Source organism: Salmo salar, chromosome 05, assembly GCF_965601325.2.
Source record: "Salmo salar chromosome 05, fSalSal1, whole genome shotgun sequence".
Lineage (NCBI taxonomy): Eukaryota > Metazoa > Chordata > Actinopteri > Salmoniformes > Salmonidae > Salmo > Salmo salar.
This window is the reverse complement of record NC_138295.1, coordinates 14123161-14138361: the sequence shown is the minus strand read 5'-3', so window position 1 is coordinate 14138361 and position 15201 is coordinate 14123161. Positions and strand designations below refer to the sequence as shown.

General features: G+C 47.6%; 1 protein-coding gene and 1 long non-coding RNA gene across 2 annotated transcripts in view; both read left to right on the top strand.

Annotated features, from left to right (window-relative positions):
• The window catches only part of LOC106604282 (disintegrin and metalloproteinase domain-containing protein 19), a gene marked incomplete at its 3' end in the record, with an annotated part of 51238 nt that extends 44522 nt beyond the window's left edge, over nucleotides 1-6716 (top strand). The window contains exons 14-21 of the mRNA XM_045719397.2: nucleotides 895-1090; nucleotides 1458-1566; nucleotides 1692-1905; nucleotides 2857-2934; nucleotides 4279-4387; nucleotides 5902-6040; nucleotides 6194-6335; nucleotides 6498-6716. Coding sequence (XP_045575353.2) covers nucleotides 895-1090; nucleotides 1458-1566; nucleotides 1692-1905; nucleotides 2857-2934; nucleotides 4279-4387; nucleotides 5902-6040; nucleotides 6194-6335; nucleotides 6498-6716 — 1206 coding nt within the window. The remainder of the gene's footprint in view (nucleotides 1-894; nucleotides 1091-1457; nucleotides 1567-1691; nucleotides 1906-2856; nucleotides 2935-4278; nucleotides 4388-5901; nucleotides 6041-6193; nucleotides 6336-6497) is intronic.
• A 1-nt stretch (nucleotide 6717) lies between these two features.
• LOC123743079 (uncharacterized) lies at nucleotides 6718-8538 on the top strand. Its single transcript, XR_006769825.2, has 2 exons — nucleotides 6718-7118; nucleotides 7315-8538. It is a non-coding gene; the product is annotated as an uncharacterized LOC123743079 (long non-coding RNA).
• Nucleotides 8539-15201: the final 6663 nt, after the last annotated feature.

Here is a 15201-nt window from a genome sequence, read left to right as displayed (position 1 = left end):
ATTAGCGTATATTGGCCTAATTCTGCTCTGCATGCATTATTTGGTGTATTACGTTTTACATTGAGGATATTTTGGAGAATTCTGCATGCAGAGTCTCAATTTGGTGTTTTTCCCATGTTGTGAATTCTTGGTTGGTGAGCGGACCCCAGACCTCACAACCATAAGGAAATTGGGTTCTATAACTGATTTAAGTATTTTTAGCCAGATCCTAATTGGTATGTTGAATTTTATGTTCCTTTTGATGGCATAGAAGGCCCTTCTTGCCTTGTTTCTCAGATCGTTCACAGCTTTGTGGAAGTTACCTGTGGAGCTGATGTTTCAGCCAAGGTATGTATAGTTTTTTGTGTGCTCTAGGGCAACAGTGTCTAGATGGAATTTGTATTTGTGGTCCTGACGACCGGACCTTTTTTGGAACACCATTATTTTGGTCTTACTGAGATTTACTGTCAGGGCCCAGGTCTGTCAGGGCCCAGGCTGTCAGGGCCAGGTCTATCAGGGCCCAGGTCTGACAGAATCTGTGGAGAAGATCTAGGTGCAACACCACAGGCCTTTTTGGGTTGGAGGTTGTGTATTTTGTCCTGTAGTTCGTTCAATTTAATTGGAGAATCCAGTGGGTTCTGATACTCTTTAATAGCTGATTCTAAGATTTGTAATTGATCTCTCTCTCTCTTCCTCCAATCTCTCTCCCTCTCTTCCTCCAATCTCTCTCTCTCCCTCTCTCTTCTTCCAATCTCTCTCTCTCTCGCTCTCTTTCTCTCTTTCTCTCTTTGTCTCTTCCTCTAATCTCTCACTCTCTCTCGCTCGCTCTCTCTCTCTCTCGCTCTCTCTCTCTCTCTCTCTCTCTCGCTCTCTCTCTCTCTCTCTCGCTCTCTCTCTCTCTCTCTCTCTCTCTAGTTGAAGAGTCCAGGTGTGTTGTGTCGTACTCCATCCGGGTCATGTGACCTACCCGAGTACTGTGATGGGAAGGCGGAGTCTTGTCCTTCTAACTTATACTTGGTGGATGGTACTTCCTGTGCCGGGGGGCAGGCCTACTGCTACACCGGCATGTGTCTCACCCTGGAGCAGCAGTGTCAATCACTCTGGGGGCGGGGTTAGTACCTGTCAATCACTCTAGGGCGGAGATAGTAGACGTGTTATTGCATCCTGTTATAAAGTAATGGATTGGTTTTACAGCACTTTTCAATTTAACGCTCCCTTATTGAAATCCATTGTTTGGTCCAAAACCAGTCCCTAGCCCCACTTTGGTGTCTGCGGCTTCCAAAATATTGCTCCAATCTATCTGGTTTCTTCAGATTGGTTCGAAGGGAGAAGGATTAGGGCTTGTTACTGGGCTCTCTGTTTGGTGTTGTTTCTGTTTTCATAATCAGAGATCTTCACAGGACAGGCTTTAACTGACCACAGGAACATCTGTCTGCTAGCAGGAGGTGATATAACACTGTGTGTTTTATCCACTTTAGATGGCCGTGCTGCTCCAGACCTGTGCTTTAAGAAGGTGAACGAGGCAGGAGACTCATTTGGAAACTGTGGCAAAGACATGCTGGGTAAATACAGAGGATGCAGAGACAGGTGAGGAGACACACATTTACCAAACGTTGGCACCAAATACATGTGTTCCTTCAACTTCCATTTAACCTTTTATTTATCTTCCATCCCTACATATACGAATCCATGTGACCTTTCTGCTGTTTCAGGGATGCTAGATGTGGTAAGATTCAGTGTGTGAGTTCAGCCTCCAAGCCCCTGGAGACTAACGCTGTTCCCATCGACACCACGGTCCGAGTGGGTAACGGGAAGATCCTCTGTAGGGGGACACACGTTTACCGACAAGGCCAGGGGGACGAGGAACAGGGGGACACACTGGACCCAGGACTGGTCATGACCGGGACTAAGTGTGGAGAGGACTCGGTGAGGAGGGGAGAGGAGAAGGGATGGGTGTGGGTTGTGTGTGTGTCTCTGGGCTCTATACTGCGTTTGCAGTTCTGTCCAGGGAGATGTATTCTTTCCTGTGTTTGTCTCCTCCTCCTGCAGGTGGGAGATGTATTCTTTCCTGTGTTTGTCTCCTCCTCCTGCAGGTGGGAGATGTATTCTTTCCTGTGTTTGTCTCCTCCTCCTGCAGGTGGGAGATGTATTCTTTCCTGTGTTTGTCTCCTGCAGATGTTCTGTCAGTGTGTCTCTATTTTAGTCCTCTAAGAGCTCTCTGTTGTGGCAGGATGGACTGGACTATCTACTTATGATAATGATTATCTCTCTCTCTCTCATACCTCTCCTCTCTCTCTCTCTCTCATCCCTCTCCTCTCTCTCTCTCACTCATCCCTCTCCATCCCTCTCCTCTCCTCTCTCTCTCTCATCCCTCTCCTCTCTCTCTCTCTCTCATCCCTCTCCTCTCTCTCTCTCACTCATCCCTCTCCATCCCTCTCCTCTCTCTCTCTCTCTCTCTCTCTCTCATCCCCTCTCTCTCTCTCACTCATCCCTCTCCATCCCTCTCCTCTCCTCTCTCTCTCTCATCCCTCTCCTCTCTCTCTCTCTCTCATCCCTCTCCTCTCTCTCTCTCTCTCATCCCTCTCCTCTCTCTCTCTCTCTCATCCCTCTCCTCTCTCTCTCTCTCTCATCCCTCTCCTCTCTCTCTCTCACTCATCCCTCTCCATCCCTCTCCTCTCTCTCTCTCTCTCTCTCTCTCATCCCTCTCTCTCTCTCACTCATCCCTCTCCATCCCTCTCCTCTCCTCTCTCTCTCTCTCATCCCTCTCCTCTCCTCTCTCTCTCTCACTCATCCCTCTCCATCCCTCTCCTCTCCTCTCTCTCTCTCACTCATCCCTCTCCATCCCTCCTTCTCCTTCTCTCTCTCTCTCTGTAACAGATCTGTTTCGGAGGAGAGTGCCGCAACGCGTCTTTCCTGAGAGCGGATGAGTGCAATGCCAAGTGCCACGGCCATGGGGTATGGGAGGGATGTGGGAGGAGGAGTTAGACGTATGGGCTACTGCAGAATAAAGGAGGAGAACATGTTGGGTCTGAGGTTATGGATGTAGGGGTTTAATAAAGCTGTTATAACACATTATATAGAGTAGGAGGAATATTGACAGGTTGTTAGTGTTGAAACCGTGTTGTGGTTTCCACCTCTCTCTGTAACAACAACCACTACTTATCTCTTCTTCTTCTCTCTCTGTAACAACAACCACTACTTATCTCTTCTTCTTCTCTCTCTGTAACAACAACCACTACTTCTCTCTTCTTCTTCTTCTCTCTCTGTAACAAAAACCACTACTTATCTCTTCTTCTTCTCTCTCTCTGTAACAACAACCACTACTTATCTCTTCTTCTTCTCTCTCTCTGTAACAACAACCACTACTTATCTTCTTCTCTCTCTGTAACAACAACCACTACTTATCTTCTTCTCTCTCTGTAACAACAACCACTACTTCTCTTCTTCTCTCTCTCTGTAACAACAACCACTACTTCTCTTCTTCTCTCTCTCTCTGTAACAACAATCACTACTTCTCTCTTCTTCTCTCTCTCTCTCTCTCTCTGTAACAACAACCACTACTTATCTCTTCTTCTTCTCTCTCTGTAACAACAACCACTACTTCTCTTCTTCTCTCTCTCTGTAACAACAACCACTACTTCTCTTCTTCTCTCTCTCTCTGTAACAACAACCACTACTTCTCTCTTCTTCTCTCTCTCTCTCTGTAACAACAACCACTACTTATCTCTTCTTCTTCTCTCTCTCTGTAACAACAACCACTACTTATCTCTTCTTCTTCTCTCTCTCTGTAACAACAACCACTACTTCTCTTCTTCTCTCTCTCTGTAACAACAACCACTACTTATCTCTTCTCTCTCTCTCTCTGTAACAACAACCACTACTTATCTCTTCTTCTCTCTCTGTAACAACAACCACTACTTATCTCTTCTTCTCTCTCTCTGTAACAACAACCACTACTTATCTCTTCTCTCTCTCTCTGTAACAACAACCACTACTTATCTCTCCTCCTCCTCCACCTCCTCTCTCTCTCTCTCTCTCTCTCTCTCTCTCTCTCTCTCTCTGTAACAACAACCACTACTTATCTCTCCTCCTCCACCTCCTCTCTCTCTCTCTCTCTCTCTTTCTCTCTCTATGTAACAACAACCACTACTTATCTCTCCTCCTCATCTCTCTCTCTCTCTCTCTGTGTATAACAACCACTACTTCTCTCTCTCCCTCTCTCTGTCTCTCTCTCTCTCGTTCTCTCTCTCTCTCGCGCACTCTCTCTCGCTCTCTCTCTCTCTCTTTCTCTTTCTCTAGCTGTGTAACAACAATCACCACTGCCACTGTGACTCAGGCTGGGCCCCTCCCCTGTGTGACCAGGAGGGGACAGGAGGGAGTGTCGACAGTGGCCCTGTCATTAACCACAGTATGTTATCAATCAACCACCAAGTCACTCAAATAATGATTCAGTCAGTCAGTCAATTAAATCTAATACAGTGGCAAGAAAAAGTATGTGAACCCTTTGGATTTCTGCTTAATTTGGTCATAAAATGTGATCTGATCTTCATCTAAGTCACAACAATAGACACAGTCTGCTTAAACTAATAATACACAAGAAATTATACGTTTTCATGTCTTCATTGAACACACCATGTAAACATTCACAGTGCAGGGTGGGAAAAGTATGTGAACCCCTGGATTTAATATCTGGTTGACCCTCCTTTGGCAGCAATAACCTCAACCAAATCTTTTCTGTCTTTGCGGATCAGACCTGCACAATATGGGTCGTTGTCCTGTTGCCTCACTAAACTTCTGTTGAGCTTAAATTGACGGACAGATAGCTTTACATTCTCCTGCAAAATTTCTAGATGAACTTGGGAATTGATTTTTCAGTCGATGATAGGAATCTTTCCAGGTCCTGAGGCAGCAAAGCAGCCCAAACCGTGATGCCCCCTCCACCATACATTTCAGTTGGGATTAGGTTTTGATGTGGGGGGTTTTCTCCACACAACGTGTTATGTGTTCCTTCAAAACAACTCAACTTTAGTTGAATCTGTCCACAGAATATTTTGCCAGTAGCGTTGTGGAACACCCAGGTGCTCTTTTGCGAACTTCAGACGTGCAGCAATGTTTTTTTGGACAGCAGTTGCTTCTTCCATGGTGTCCTCCCATGAACACCATTCTTGTTTAGTGTTTTCTTTAGCTGACACTCATGGATTCTTCTTAACCTCATGGAGCATTCTGCGCTGTGCTCTTGCAGTCATCTTCGCAGGACGGCGACTCCTAGGGAGAGTAGCAACAGTGCTGAACTTTCTCCATTTATAGACAATTTGTCTTACCGTGGCTGGATGAACATCGAGGCTTTTAGAGATACCTTTGTAACCCTTTCCAGCTTTATGCAAGTCAACAATTCTTAATCTTAGTTCTTCAGAGATCTCTTTTGTTCGAGGCATAGTTCACATCAGGCAATGCTTCTTGTAAATAGTCAACTCAAATTTTGTGAGTGTTTATTATAGGCAGGACAGCTCTAACCAACATCTCCAATCTCGTCTTATTGATTGGACTCCAGGTTAGTTGACTCCTGACTCCAATTAGCTTTTGGAGAAGTCATTAGCCTTGGGGTTCACATGCTTTTTCCAACCTGCACTGTGAATGTTTAAATGATGTATTCAATATAGACAAGAAAAATACAATAATTTGTGTGTTATTAGTTTCAGCACACTGCGTTTGTCTATTGTTGTGACTTAGATGAAGATCAGATCAAATTTTATGGCCAATTTATGCAGAAATTGAGTTAATTCCAAAGGGTTCACATACTTTTTCTTGCCACTGTAACTGATGTGGTGTTGCAAAAGACAACATATATTTGATTGTTGGTTTTCAAGTCATATCTTACAGGTTTGCTCTGACCTCCATTGTTTATGCTATTTGTGTTTATAGGTAGTATACGTCCTGTCCTGTTGCTCCTCCCCTTGGTTATCTTTGTCCTATTGGCTGCTGTGGGACTGTGGTGCTGCTACAGCCATAAACTACATAAACACTTTCCTCTCAAGACCTCGGTCCCACCACCCAAGACAATGTGTGTAACTCAGTCTTTCTGTTGTTTTCACATCTTTAACTGTTTGGATTTTTCATATTTTATTCAAGGCAAATATGCAACATAGACATTGCACAGTAAACAACATCTCAAATTGAACTTCAAGAATGAAAAGCACTGTGTTTGACTCCTCAGTTGTCCAGTCAGTTGTTCAGTCCCTGCTGAAGCCAAACATCTACAAGCCAACAGTCTTGCCAATGGTCACCTTGCCAACAGTCTTGCCAACAGCCATGCCAACCCTACCTTCCTACTGAAGAGACAGGGCTCAGACAGGCTGGTGAGGGGATCTGTTCATTCACCTGTTACACCACAGTACTTTCTATGTACAGTGCAGTACAGTCAATGCTAAAAAAGGGTACTCTTGACAGGTAAATAACAAAATAATACTTGTAAATGTTCTGACAGTAATGCTGTGAGTGATTATGTTTGTCCTCCACAGAGTCAGTCCACACCTTGCCCCAGCCCCACCACCAGGCACCCTGTCTTCTGTCCCACAGTTAAACCCCCTCCCATACCTGCTTACATAGCCCAGCAGAGACAGGCTCTATCCCAGCCCCAACCCTCTGTCCAGCCCCAGCCTCAACCCTCCCCCCAGCCCAAGCCACAACCATCCTTCCAGCCCCAACCCTCTCTTCAGCCCCAGCCTCAACCCTCCCCCCAAGCCTCAACCCTCCCCCCAGCCCAAGCCCCAGCCATCCCTCCAGTCGAAGCCCCAACACTCTCTCCAGCCCCAGCCTCAACCCTCCCTCCAGCCCCAGCCCCAACCCTCCCTCCAGCCCCAGCCCCGACCCTCTCTCCTGCCTCTGCCGCAGCCCAAGCCTAAACCTCCTCCCGTCCCCAGCCACCTAGCCCAGCAGAAAGGACCCCTCCAGGTCCTTCATCCAGCCATCCTGCCCCCCTGCCCTCAGTCCTCCCCCTCAACACCTCACACACACAGACCTGACCCCCCCAACAGACCCCCACCCCCCTGCCCACTCTCCAAACCCCAAATATCATCAGATGTGATACAGAGAGGAAAGTCCAATCTGGCGCCACCTGGTGGACAGAAGAAACCCAGCAGGTAAGTGCAGAACCTCAAGAACATCACAACGGTTTTTGTTAGGTTGTGTCCCATATGGAACCCTTTTTCCTTTATAGTGCACTAGTTGTGACTCTATTTGCTGTTCTAGATTCCAAAGCAACAGAAAAGTTAGGCTTAATTATCAACAGATCTGTTATTTTCACTTTATTTCATGACGTTCCACATTCTTTTCTAGATCCCAAAACATGATCTCAGGGAGGAGATGAGGACCAACACTGGACCACTGAGCTCAGTGAGATTACTGGACATCTAACTGGGTATCTCTTCTCTCTCTGTAAGCTGGATGTTTTTCCACCTGTGTCCAAAGAAGTCCATCAGCCTTTATGAAGAACATGACACTGTGGGAAAGGAGAGAGGAGGGCCACAGCTGGACACACAGGGTCTCAGTCCAAAATGGCAACCTAAAAGTAGTACACTATCTGTCCCGGGAAGCCTCCTCTGTTTCTCAGTGTTTTTATTTCATTCCAACAACAAAGACAAAGGAGTTGCCTGATTAAGAAACATCTCTGGCTACTAGGCTAGCTGCCAGGCTATGTCCCGCCTTATCACCTGAAACCACTGATTAAGAAACATCTCTGGCTACTAGGCTAGCTGCCAGGCTATGTCCCGCCTTATCACCTGAAACCACTGATTAAGAAACATCTCTGGCTACTAGGCTAGCTGCCAGGCTATGTCCCGCCTTATCACCTGAAACCAGGCGTCCTGTATACTTGTAATATTTAAGACTGGACTTTATCGACTGGTTTAGTTCTTGTGGATGCTACCTTATACCATGGGTTAACAGTATCATGTATTGATATGCTGTTTCAGGTGTATTTATTTGCAAAGCTTCAGAGCAAAGAAACTGGTGTTTAAAGTCAATGTACTGTATATGGTTTGTACAGGAGCATGAGTCTGAAGGGAACATCTGATATTACGACGCGCAGAATGATGCTTAATGCTTCTAGTATGTGAATAAATGATAGGCTGGAATTTTAAGGACACAAACATGCATGTTGTTATTACAACATGTGTATGCCTATGACGGGAGACATCTCAAATGTTGCAGTAACTATTAGAAAATGATATATTGTTTTGGTATGACTGTGGGGTTTTTTTTGTATATTGTACTGTTCTTGTTGTGTTGGGTGCTAAATTCAGGTCTTCTGACTGAATGAATGTAAATTTGTACACCTTGAAGGTTAATTGTTCCTATATAACTACATACCAGTATGTTATCTTTTGAAATGTGATGCATAGGACAGCAGAATCAACCCAGCTATAGTCAGGCCCCTAAAGTCTATGTATATAAAATAATCTGGTTTTCTTTGATATATTGTTGAAATTCACCATCTACCATCGGACCTATGCAAACAGTGTGCCTTCAGTTTGATTTGAAATAAACTGTTTAAAAACAGGATTACGAGAAGAGAATTCTGATCTACAGTACTCTATCTCTACATCTCTGCATTTTCCACTTGGTGAGAAACTACAGTAGTTAGAAATGGAATGGGAAGTGTCCTAGAATGATCTATAGATTGCAGTAGTGTCCTAGAATGATCTATAGATTGCAGTAGTGTCCTAGAATGATCTATAGATTGCAGTAGTGTCCTAGAATGATCTATAGATTGCAGTAGTGTCCTAGAATGATCTATAGATTGCAGTAGTGTCCTAGAATGACCTATAGATTGCTGTAGTGTCCTAGAATGACCTATAGATTGCAGTAGTGTCCTAGAATGATCTATAGATTGCAGTAGTGTTCTAGAATGATCTATAGATTGCAATAGTGTCCTTGAATGATCTATAGATTGCAGTAGTGTCCTAGAATGACCTATAGATTGCAGTAGTGTCCTAGAATGATCTATAGATTGCAGTAGTGTCCTAGAATGATCTATAGATTGCAGTAGTGTCCTAGAATGACCTATATATTGCAGTAGTGTCCTAGAATGACCTATAGATTGCAGTAGTGTTCTAGAATGACCTATTGATTGCAGAAGTATCCTAGAATGACCTATAGATGGCAGTCCTGTCTTACATAAACTGCCTTTAGTTTCCTCAGATCACTTCTCTCTACTGGCATGAATTAGCATTACATTCAAAACATAATAAATATTGTTCTGGTGGTGGTAGTAGCTATAGGGCCTAGATTCGTAGCGTGGAAGATCTACACTATAGCGCGACTGAAAATTAAGGGCAATGTTCCCACGTTTGCAGAGACTGCATTCACGTTAAACGCTGCATATGTTGACTCAATAGAAATGACCTTGAAATTGAAATCACGCAATACGCAGGATCTTCCTCGCTACGGATTAAATCTAGCACAGGAGGTTGGTAGCATCTTAATTGGGGAGGACGGGCTCATAGTAATGGCTTGAGCGGTATCAGAGAAATGGTATCAAATACATGGTTTCCGTTTTGTCCTCAGCAACCTCCACTGGAATCTAGCCCTATGTCTCTGTCTGTATTTTATTTAGCTAGGCAAGTCAGTTAAGAACAAATTCTCATTTACAATGATGGCCTACCCCGGCCAAACCTTAACCCGGACGACACTGGCCCAATTGTGCGCGGCCGTATGGGACTCCCAATCACGGCCAGGGTCTGTAGTGACACCTCTAGCACTGAGATACAGTGCCTTAGACCGCTGAACCAGGGTCTGTAGTGACGCCTCTAGCACTGAGATACAGTGCCTTAGACCGCTGAACCAGGATGTCTGTAGTGACGCCTCTAGCACTGAGATGCAGTGCCTTAGACCGCTGAACCAGGGTCTGTAGTGACGCCTCTAGCACTGAGATGCAGAGCCTTAGACCGCTGAACCAGGATGTCTGTAGTGACGCCTCTAGCACTGAGATGCAGTGTCTTAGACCGCTGAACCAGGGTCTGTAGTGACACCTCTAACACTGAGATGCAGTGTCTTAGACAGCTAAACCAGGGTCTGTAGTGACGCCTCTAGCACTGAGATGCAGTGTCTTAGACCGCTGAACCAGGGTCTGTAGTGACGCCTCTATCACTGAGATGCAGTGCCTTAGACCGCTGAACCAGGATGTCTGTAGTGACGCCTCTAGCACTGAGATGCAGTGCCTTAGACCGCTGAACCAGGGTCTGTAGTGACGCCTCTAGCACTGAGATGCAGAGCCTTAGACCGCTGAACCAGGATGTCTGTAGTGACGCCTCTAGCACTGAGATGCAGTGTCTTAGACCGCTGAACCAGGGTCTGTAGTGACACCTCTAACACTGAGATGCAGTGTCTTAGACAGCTAAACCAGGGTCTGTAGTGACGCCTCTAGCACTGAGATGCAGTGTCTTAGACCGCTGAACCAGGGTCTGTAGTGACGCCTCTATCACTGAGATGCAGTGCCTTAGACCGCTGAACCAGGGTCTGTAGTGACGCCTCTAGCACTGAGATGCAGTGTCTTAGACCGCTGAACCAGGGTCTGTAGTGACGCCTCTATCACTGAGATGCAGTGCCTTAGACCGCTGAACCAGGGTCTGTAGTGACGCCTCTAGCACTGAGATGCAGTGTCTTAGACCGCTGAACCAGGGTCTGTAGTGACGCCTCTAGCACTGAGATGCAGTGTCTTAGACCGCTGATCCAGGGTCTGTAGTGACGCCTCTAGCACTGAGATGCAGTGTCTTAGACCGCTGAACCAGGGTCTGTAGTGACGCCTCTATCACTGAGATGCAGTGCCTTAGACCGCTGAACCAGGGTCTGTAGTGACGCCTCTAGCACTGAGATGCAGTGTCTTAGACCGCTGAACCAGGGTCTGTAGTGACGCCTCTAGCACTGAGATGCAGTGTCTTAGACCGCTGTGCCACTTGGGAGCCAGACTGTATGACTGGACCAGATCAGAAGACATGTCATAACTACCAGCTGCTGTTGTTGTTGACTACTATAATATACCAGCCAGAATACTCCTCTCAACTCCATCGATCAGAAACAGCTGACTCCTCTCAACTCCATCGATCAGAAACAGCTGACTCCTCTCAACTCCATCGATCAGAAACAGTTGACTCCTCTCAACTCCATCGATCAGAAGCAGCTGACTCCTCTCAACTCCATCGATCAGAAACAGCTGACTCCTCTCAACTCCATCGATCAGAAGCAGCTGACTCCTCTCAACTCCATCGATCAGAAACAGCTGACTCCTCTCAACTCCATCGATCAGAAACAGCTGACTCCTCTCAACTCCATCGATCAGAAACAGCTGACGCCTCTCAACTCCATCGATCAGAAACAGCTGACTCCTCTCAACTCCATCGATCAGAAGCAGCTGACTCCTCTCAACTCCATCGATCAGAAACAGCTGACTCCTCTCAACTCCATTCATCAGAAGCAGCTGACTCCTCTCAACTCCATCGATTGTCTTGTTGCTTTACGACCTCACTTACCAATTAGTCAATGTTACAGAAAGTTCACTGTAAGAGCTATATACTTGAAGGGATTTAATTAGACTGCGGGTTGTTGACAATGTGGCTTTTAAAGGCAATGTTCCATCATCCGCAGAGATCGCATTCACAGTAATCGCTGCAGATGTCGGCTCAATCAGAAACTGTCTTTAAAAGCTGCATTGTTGACAACCCGCGGTCAAAATAAATCCCTTCAAGTATATAGCTCTTACAGTGAACTTTCTGTCTTTAAAACCCGAGATCAGAATGAATCCCAGCCTAACTCCGTGGTTTTGGATAAACAAAACAAATGTTTTCAGCAAATGTTTATTTTCTTTGAATGATTGACTTTAGATTGATGGATAAAGCAGAGAGTTTAAAAGAGACCCCCTGTAAGTTGACAACTAGGACCTGAAAGGTTTCTGTCCTTTGGCTCTTCACTGAGATGAAAGACAGATTTACTCCAATCAAAATACCCAAAGCATCAAGGCTAGACCCCCCCAACCCCCACCACACACACACACACACACACACACACACACACACACACACACACACACACACACACACTATGTATGAGGTTGTGGATGTCTTCAGAGAGGGAGGTTTGAGGTGAAGGGGAGGGGAGGGGTGACGTAAGGGTAAGGTAGGGGTGCAGGGGGAGATGTTTGTCTATCTTAATTACCCTCCCTCCTGCACTGTGAGCTAATTATCGTTAGCATGTTGTGAGCTGCACAGCGAACCCTGTGGCGCGTCATCCATTAGAGATGATTGGCTGTGGGATGAAACGCACACTGGTGACATCCCCGACTTCCCGCACACAGTGGGGGAGATAGAGAGGGAGGGGGAGGGGAGAAGGGGAAGGGTTGAGGGTCACAGTGATGAGCTCACCTGCTGACACCTCTACCAGCATGATCCCAGGTGGTTTAATGAGCTAATCAAGCCTGGGATGGTTTCTCCTGTAAATGCTGATTTTCTCTCACTCTATACATCCGCCCTTTTCCCTCTGTCTGAAACTCTCTTTCTTACATCTTTTTGTGTCTGTCCCTGCCTTTCTCTATATTATAAAACCTCTCTCCATCTCATGCACTGCTATTACAGGTGATAGGCCAATCAGGGAAAGGGGGATACCTAGTCAGTTGTCCAACTGAATGTATTCAACTGAAATGTGTCTTTGGCATTTAACCCAACCCCTCTGAATCAGTCAGGCATTTCAGATGACAACCTTTTTTAAAATGTAACCTTTATTTAACAAGCCAAGTCAGTTAAGAACAAATTCTATTTACAATGACGGCCTACAGCGGCCAAACCCGGACGACGCTGGGCCAATTGTGCGCCGCCCTATGGGACTCCCAATCACGGCTGGTTGATACAGCCTGGAATCAAACCAAGCACTGAGATGCAGTATCTTAGACCGCTACACCACTCGGGAGCCCAGGTCATCATAAAGGACTTTTGGAATTTTGCTATTTTAATTAAATGTCACTGTCTCTAATGTTATGCAAACAGGGCCAATATCACAGTTCAGTTGAGTGCTATAGTTCCATCATAGGCTTCCATCACAGAGTAAAGCTCCATGCAACACCTAGCCCAGGGCCTTGTGGAATGGAGGGTTAGCTTAGCATTAGCCCAGGGGCCAGGGGTATGGTATTGAACTTAGCCTAGCGATAGCCCAGGGGCCAGTTATATGGTATTGAACCTAGCCTAGTGATAGCCCAGGGGCCAGTGGTATGGTATTGAACCTAGCCTAGTGGTAGCCCAGGGGCCAGTGGTATGGTATTTCAGCTAGCCTAGCGATAGCCCAGGGGCCAGTGGTATGGTATTGAACCTAGCCTAGTGATAGCCCAGGGGCCAGGGGTATGGTATTGAACCTAGCCTAGCGATAGCCCAGGGGCCAGCGGTATGGTATTGAACCTAGCCTAGCGATAGCCCAGGGGCCAGTTATATGGTATTGAACCTAGCCTAGTGGTAGCCCAGGGGCCAGTGGTATGGTATTTGAGCTAGCCTAGCGATAGCCCAGGGGCCAGTGGTATGGTATTGAACCTAGCCTAGTGATAGCCCAGGGGCCAGGGGTATGGTATTGAACCTAGCCTAGCGATAGCCCAGGGGCCAGTGGTATGGTATTGAACCTAGCCTAGTGATAGCCCAGGGGCCAGTGGTATGGTATTGAACCTAGCTTAGCGATAGCCCAGGGGCCAGTGGTATGGTATTGAACCTAGCCTAGTGATAGCCCAGGGGCCAGTGGTATGGTATTGAACCTAGCCTAGCGATAGCCCAGGGGCCAGTGATATGGTATTGAACCTAGCCTAGCGATAGCCCAGGGGCCAGTTATATGGTATTGAACCTAGCCTAGCGATAGCCCAGGGGCCAGTGGTATGGTATTGAACCTAGCTTCGCGGTTTTCCAGGGGCCAGTGGTATGGTATTTGACCTAGCTTAGTGATAGCCCAGGGGCCAGTTATATGGTATTGAACCTAGCCTAGCGATAGCCCAGGGGCCAGTGGTATGGTTGAACCTAGCCTAGTGATAGCCCAGGGGCTAGTGGAATGGAGGGTTAAGTGTGTTAGCCTAGTGTTAGCCCTAGGGCTAGTGGAAAGGAGGGTTAGATATGTTAAGTGTTCCTGTGATTGAGGTTGGTGCCTCTGGATGAGAAAGGTCACCATCAATGATAAATGAGAGAGAAAGGTCTTCGGGAGAAAGGGAGTGGGGAGAAGAGAAGAGAGGGAGGGAGAGAGAGAGGCGCGCGGGAGGCTGGGAGTGGGGAGAAGAGAAGAGAGGGAGGGAGAGAGAGAGGCGCGCGGGAGGCTGGGAGTGGGGAGAAGGGAAGAGAGGGAGGGAGAGAGAGGTGCCGGGAGGCTGGGAGTGGGGAGAAGGGAAGAGAGGGAGGGAGAGAGAGCTGCCGGGAGGCTGGGAGTGGGGAGAAGGGAAGAGAGGGAGGGAGAGAGAGAGAGGTGCCGGGAGGCTGGGAGTGGGGAGAAGGGAAGAGAGGGAGGGAGAGAGAGAGAGGTGCCGGGAGGCTGGGAGTGGGGAGAAGGGAAGAGGGGGAGGGAGAGAGAGAGAGGTGCCGGGAGGCTGGGAGTGGGGAGAAGGGAAGAGAGAGAGAGAGAGAGAGGGAGGGAGAGAGAGACACGCGGGAGGCTGGGAGTGGGGAGAAGGGAAGAGAGGGAGGGAGAGAGAGAGAGGTGCCAGGAGGCTGGGAGTGGGGAGAAGGGAAGAGAGGGAGGGAGAGAGAGAGGTGCCGGGAGGCTGGGAGTGGGGAGAAGGGAAGAGAGGGAGGGAGAGAGAGAGAGGTGCCGGGAGGCTGGGAGTGGGGAGAAGGGAAGAGAGGGAGGGAGAGAGAGAGGTGCCGGGAGGCTGGGAGTGGGGAGAAGGGAAGAGAGGGAGGGAGAGAGAGAGAGGAGGTGCCGGGAGGCTGGTGAGTGGTGAGAAGGGAAGAGAGGGAGGGAGAGAGAGAGAGAGAGGTGCCGGGAGGCTGGGAGTGGGGAGAAGGGAAGAGAGGGAGGGAGAGAGAGAGAGGAGGTGCCGGGAGGCTGGTGAGTGGTGAGAAGGGAAGAGAGGGAGGGAGAGAGAGAGAGAGAGGTGCCGGGAGGCTGGGAGTGGGGAGAAGGGAAGAGAGGGAGGGAGGGATAGAGAGAGAGAGAGGTGCCGGGAGGCTGGGAGTGGGGAGAAGGGAAGAGAGGGAGGGAGGGAGGGAGGGAGAG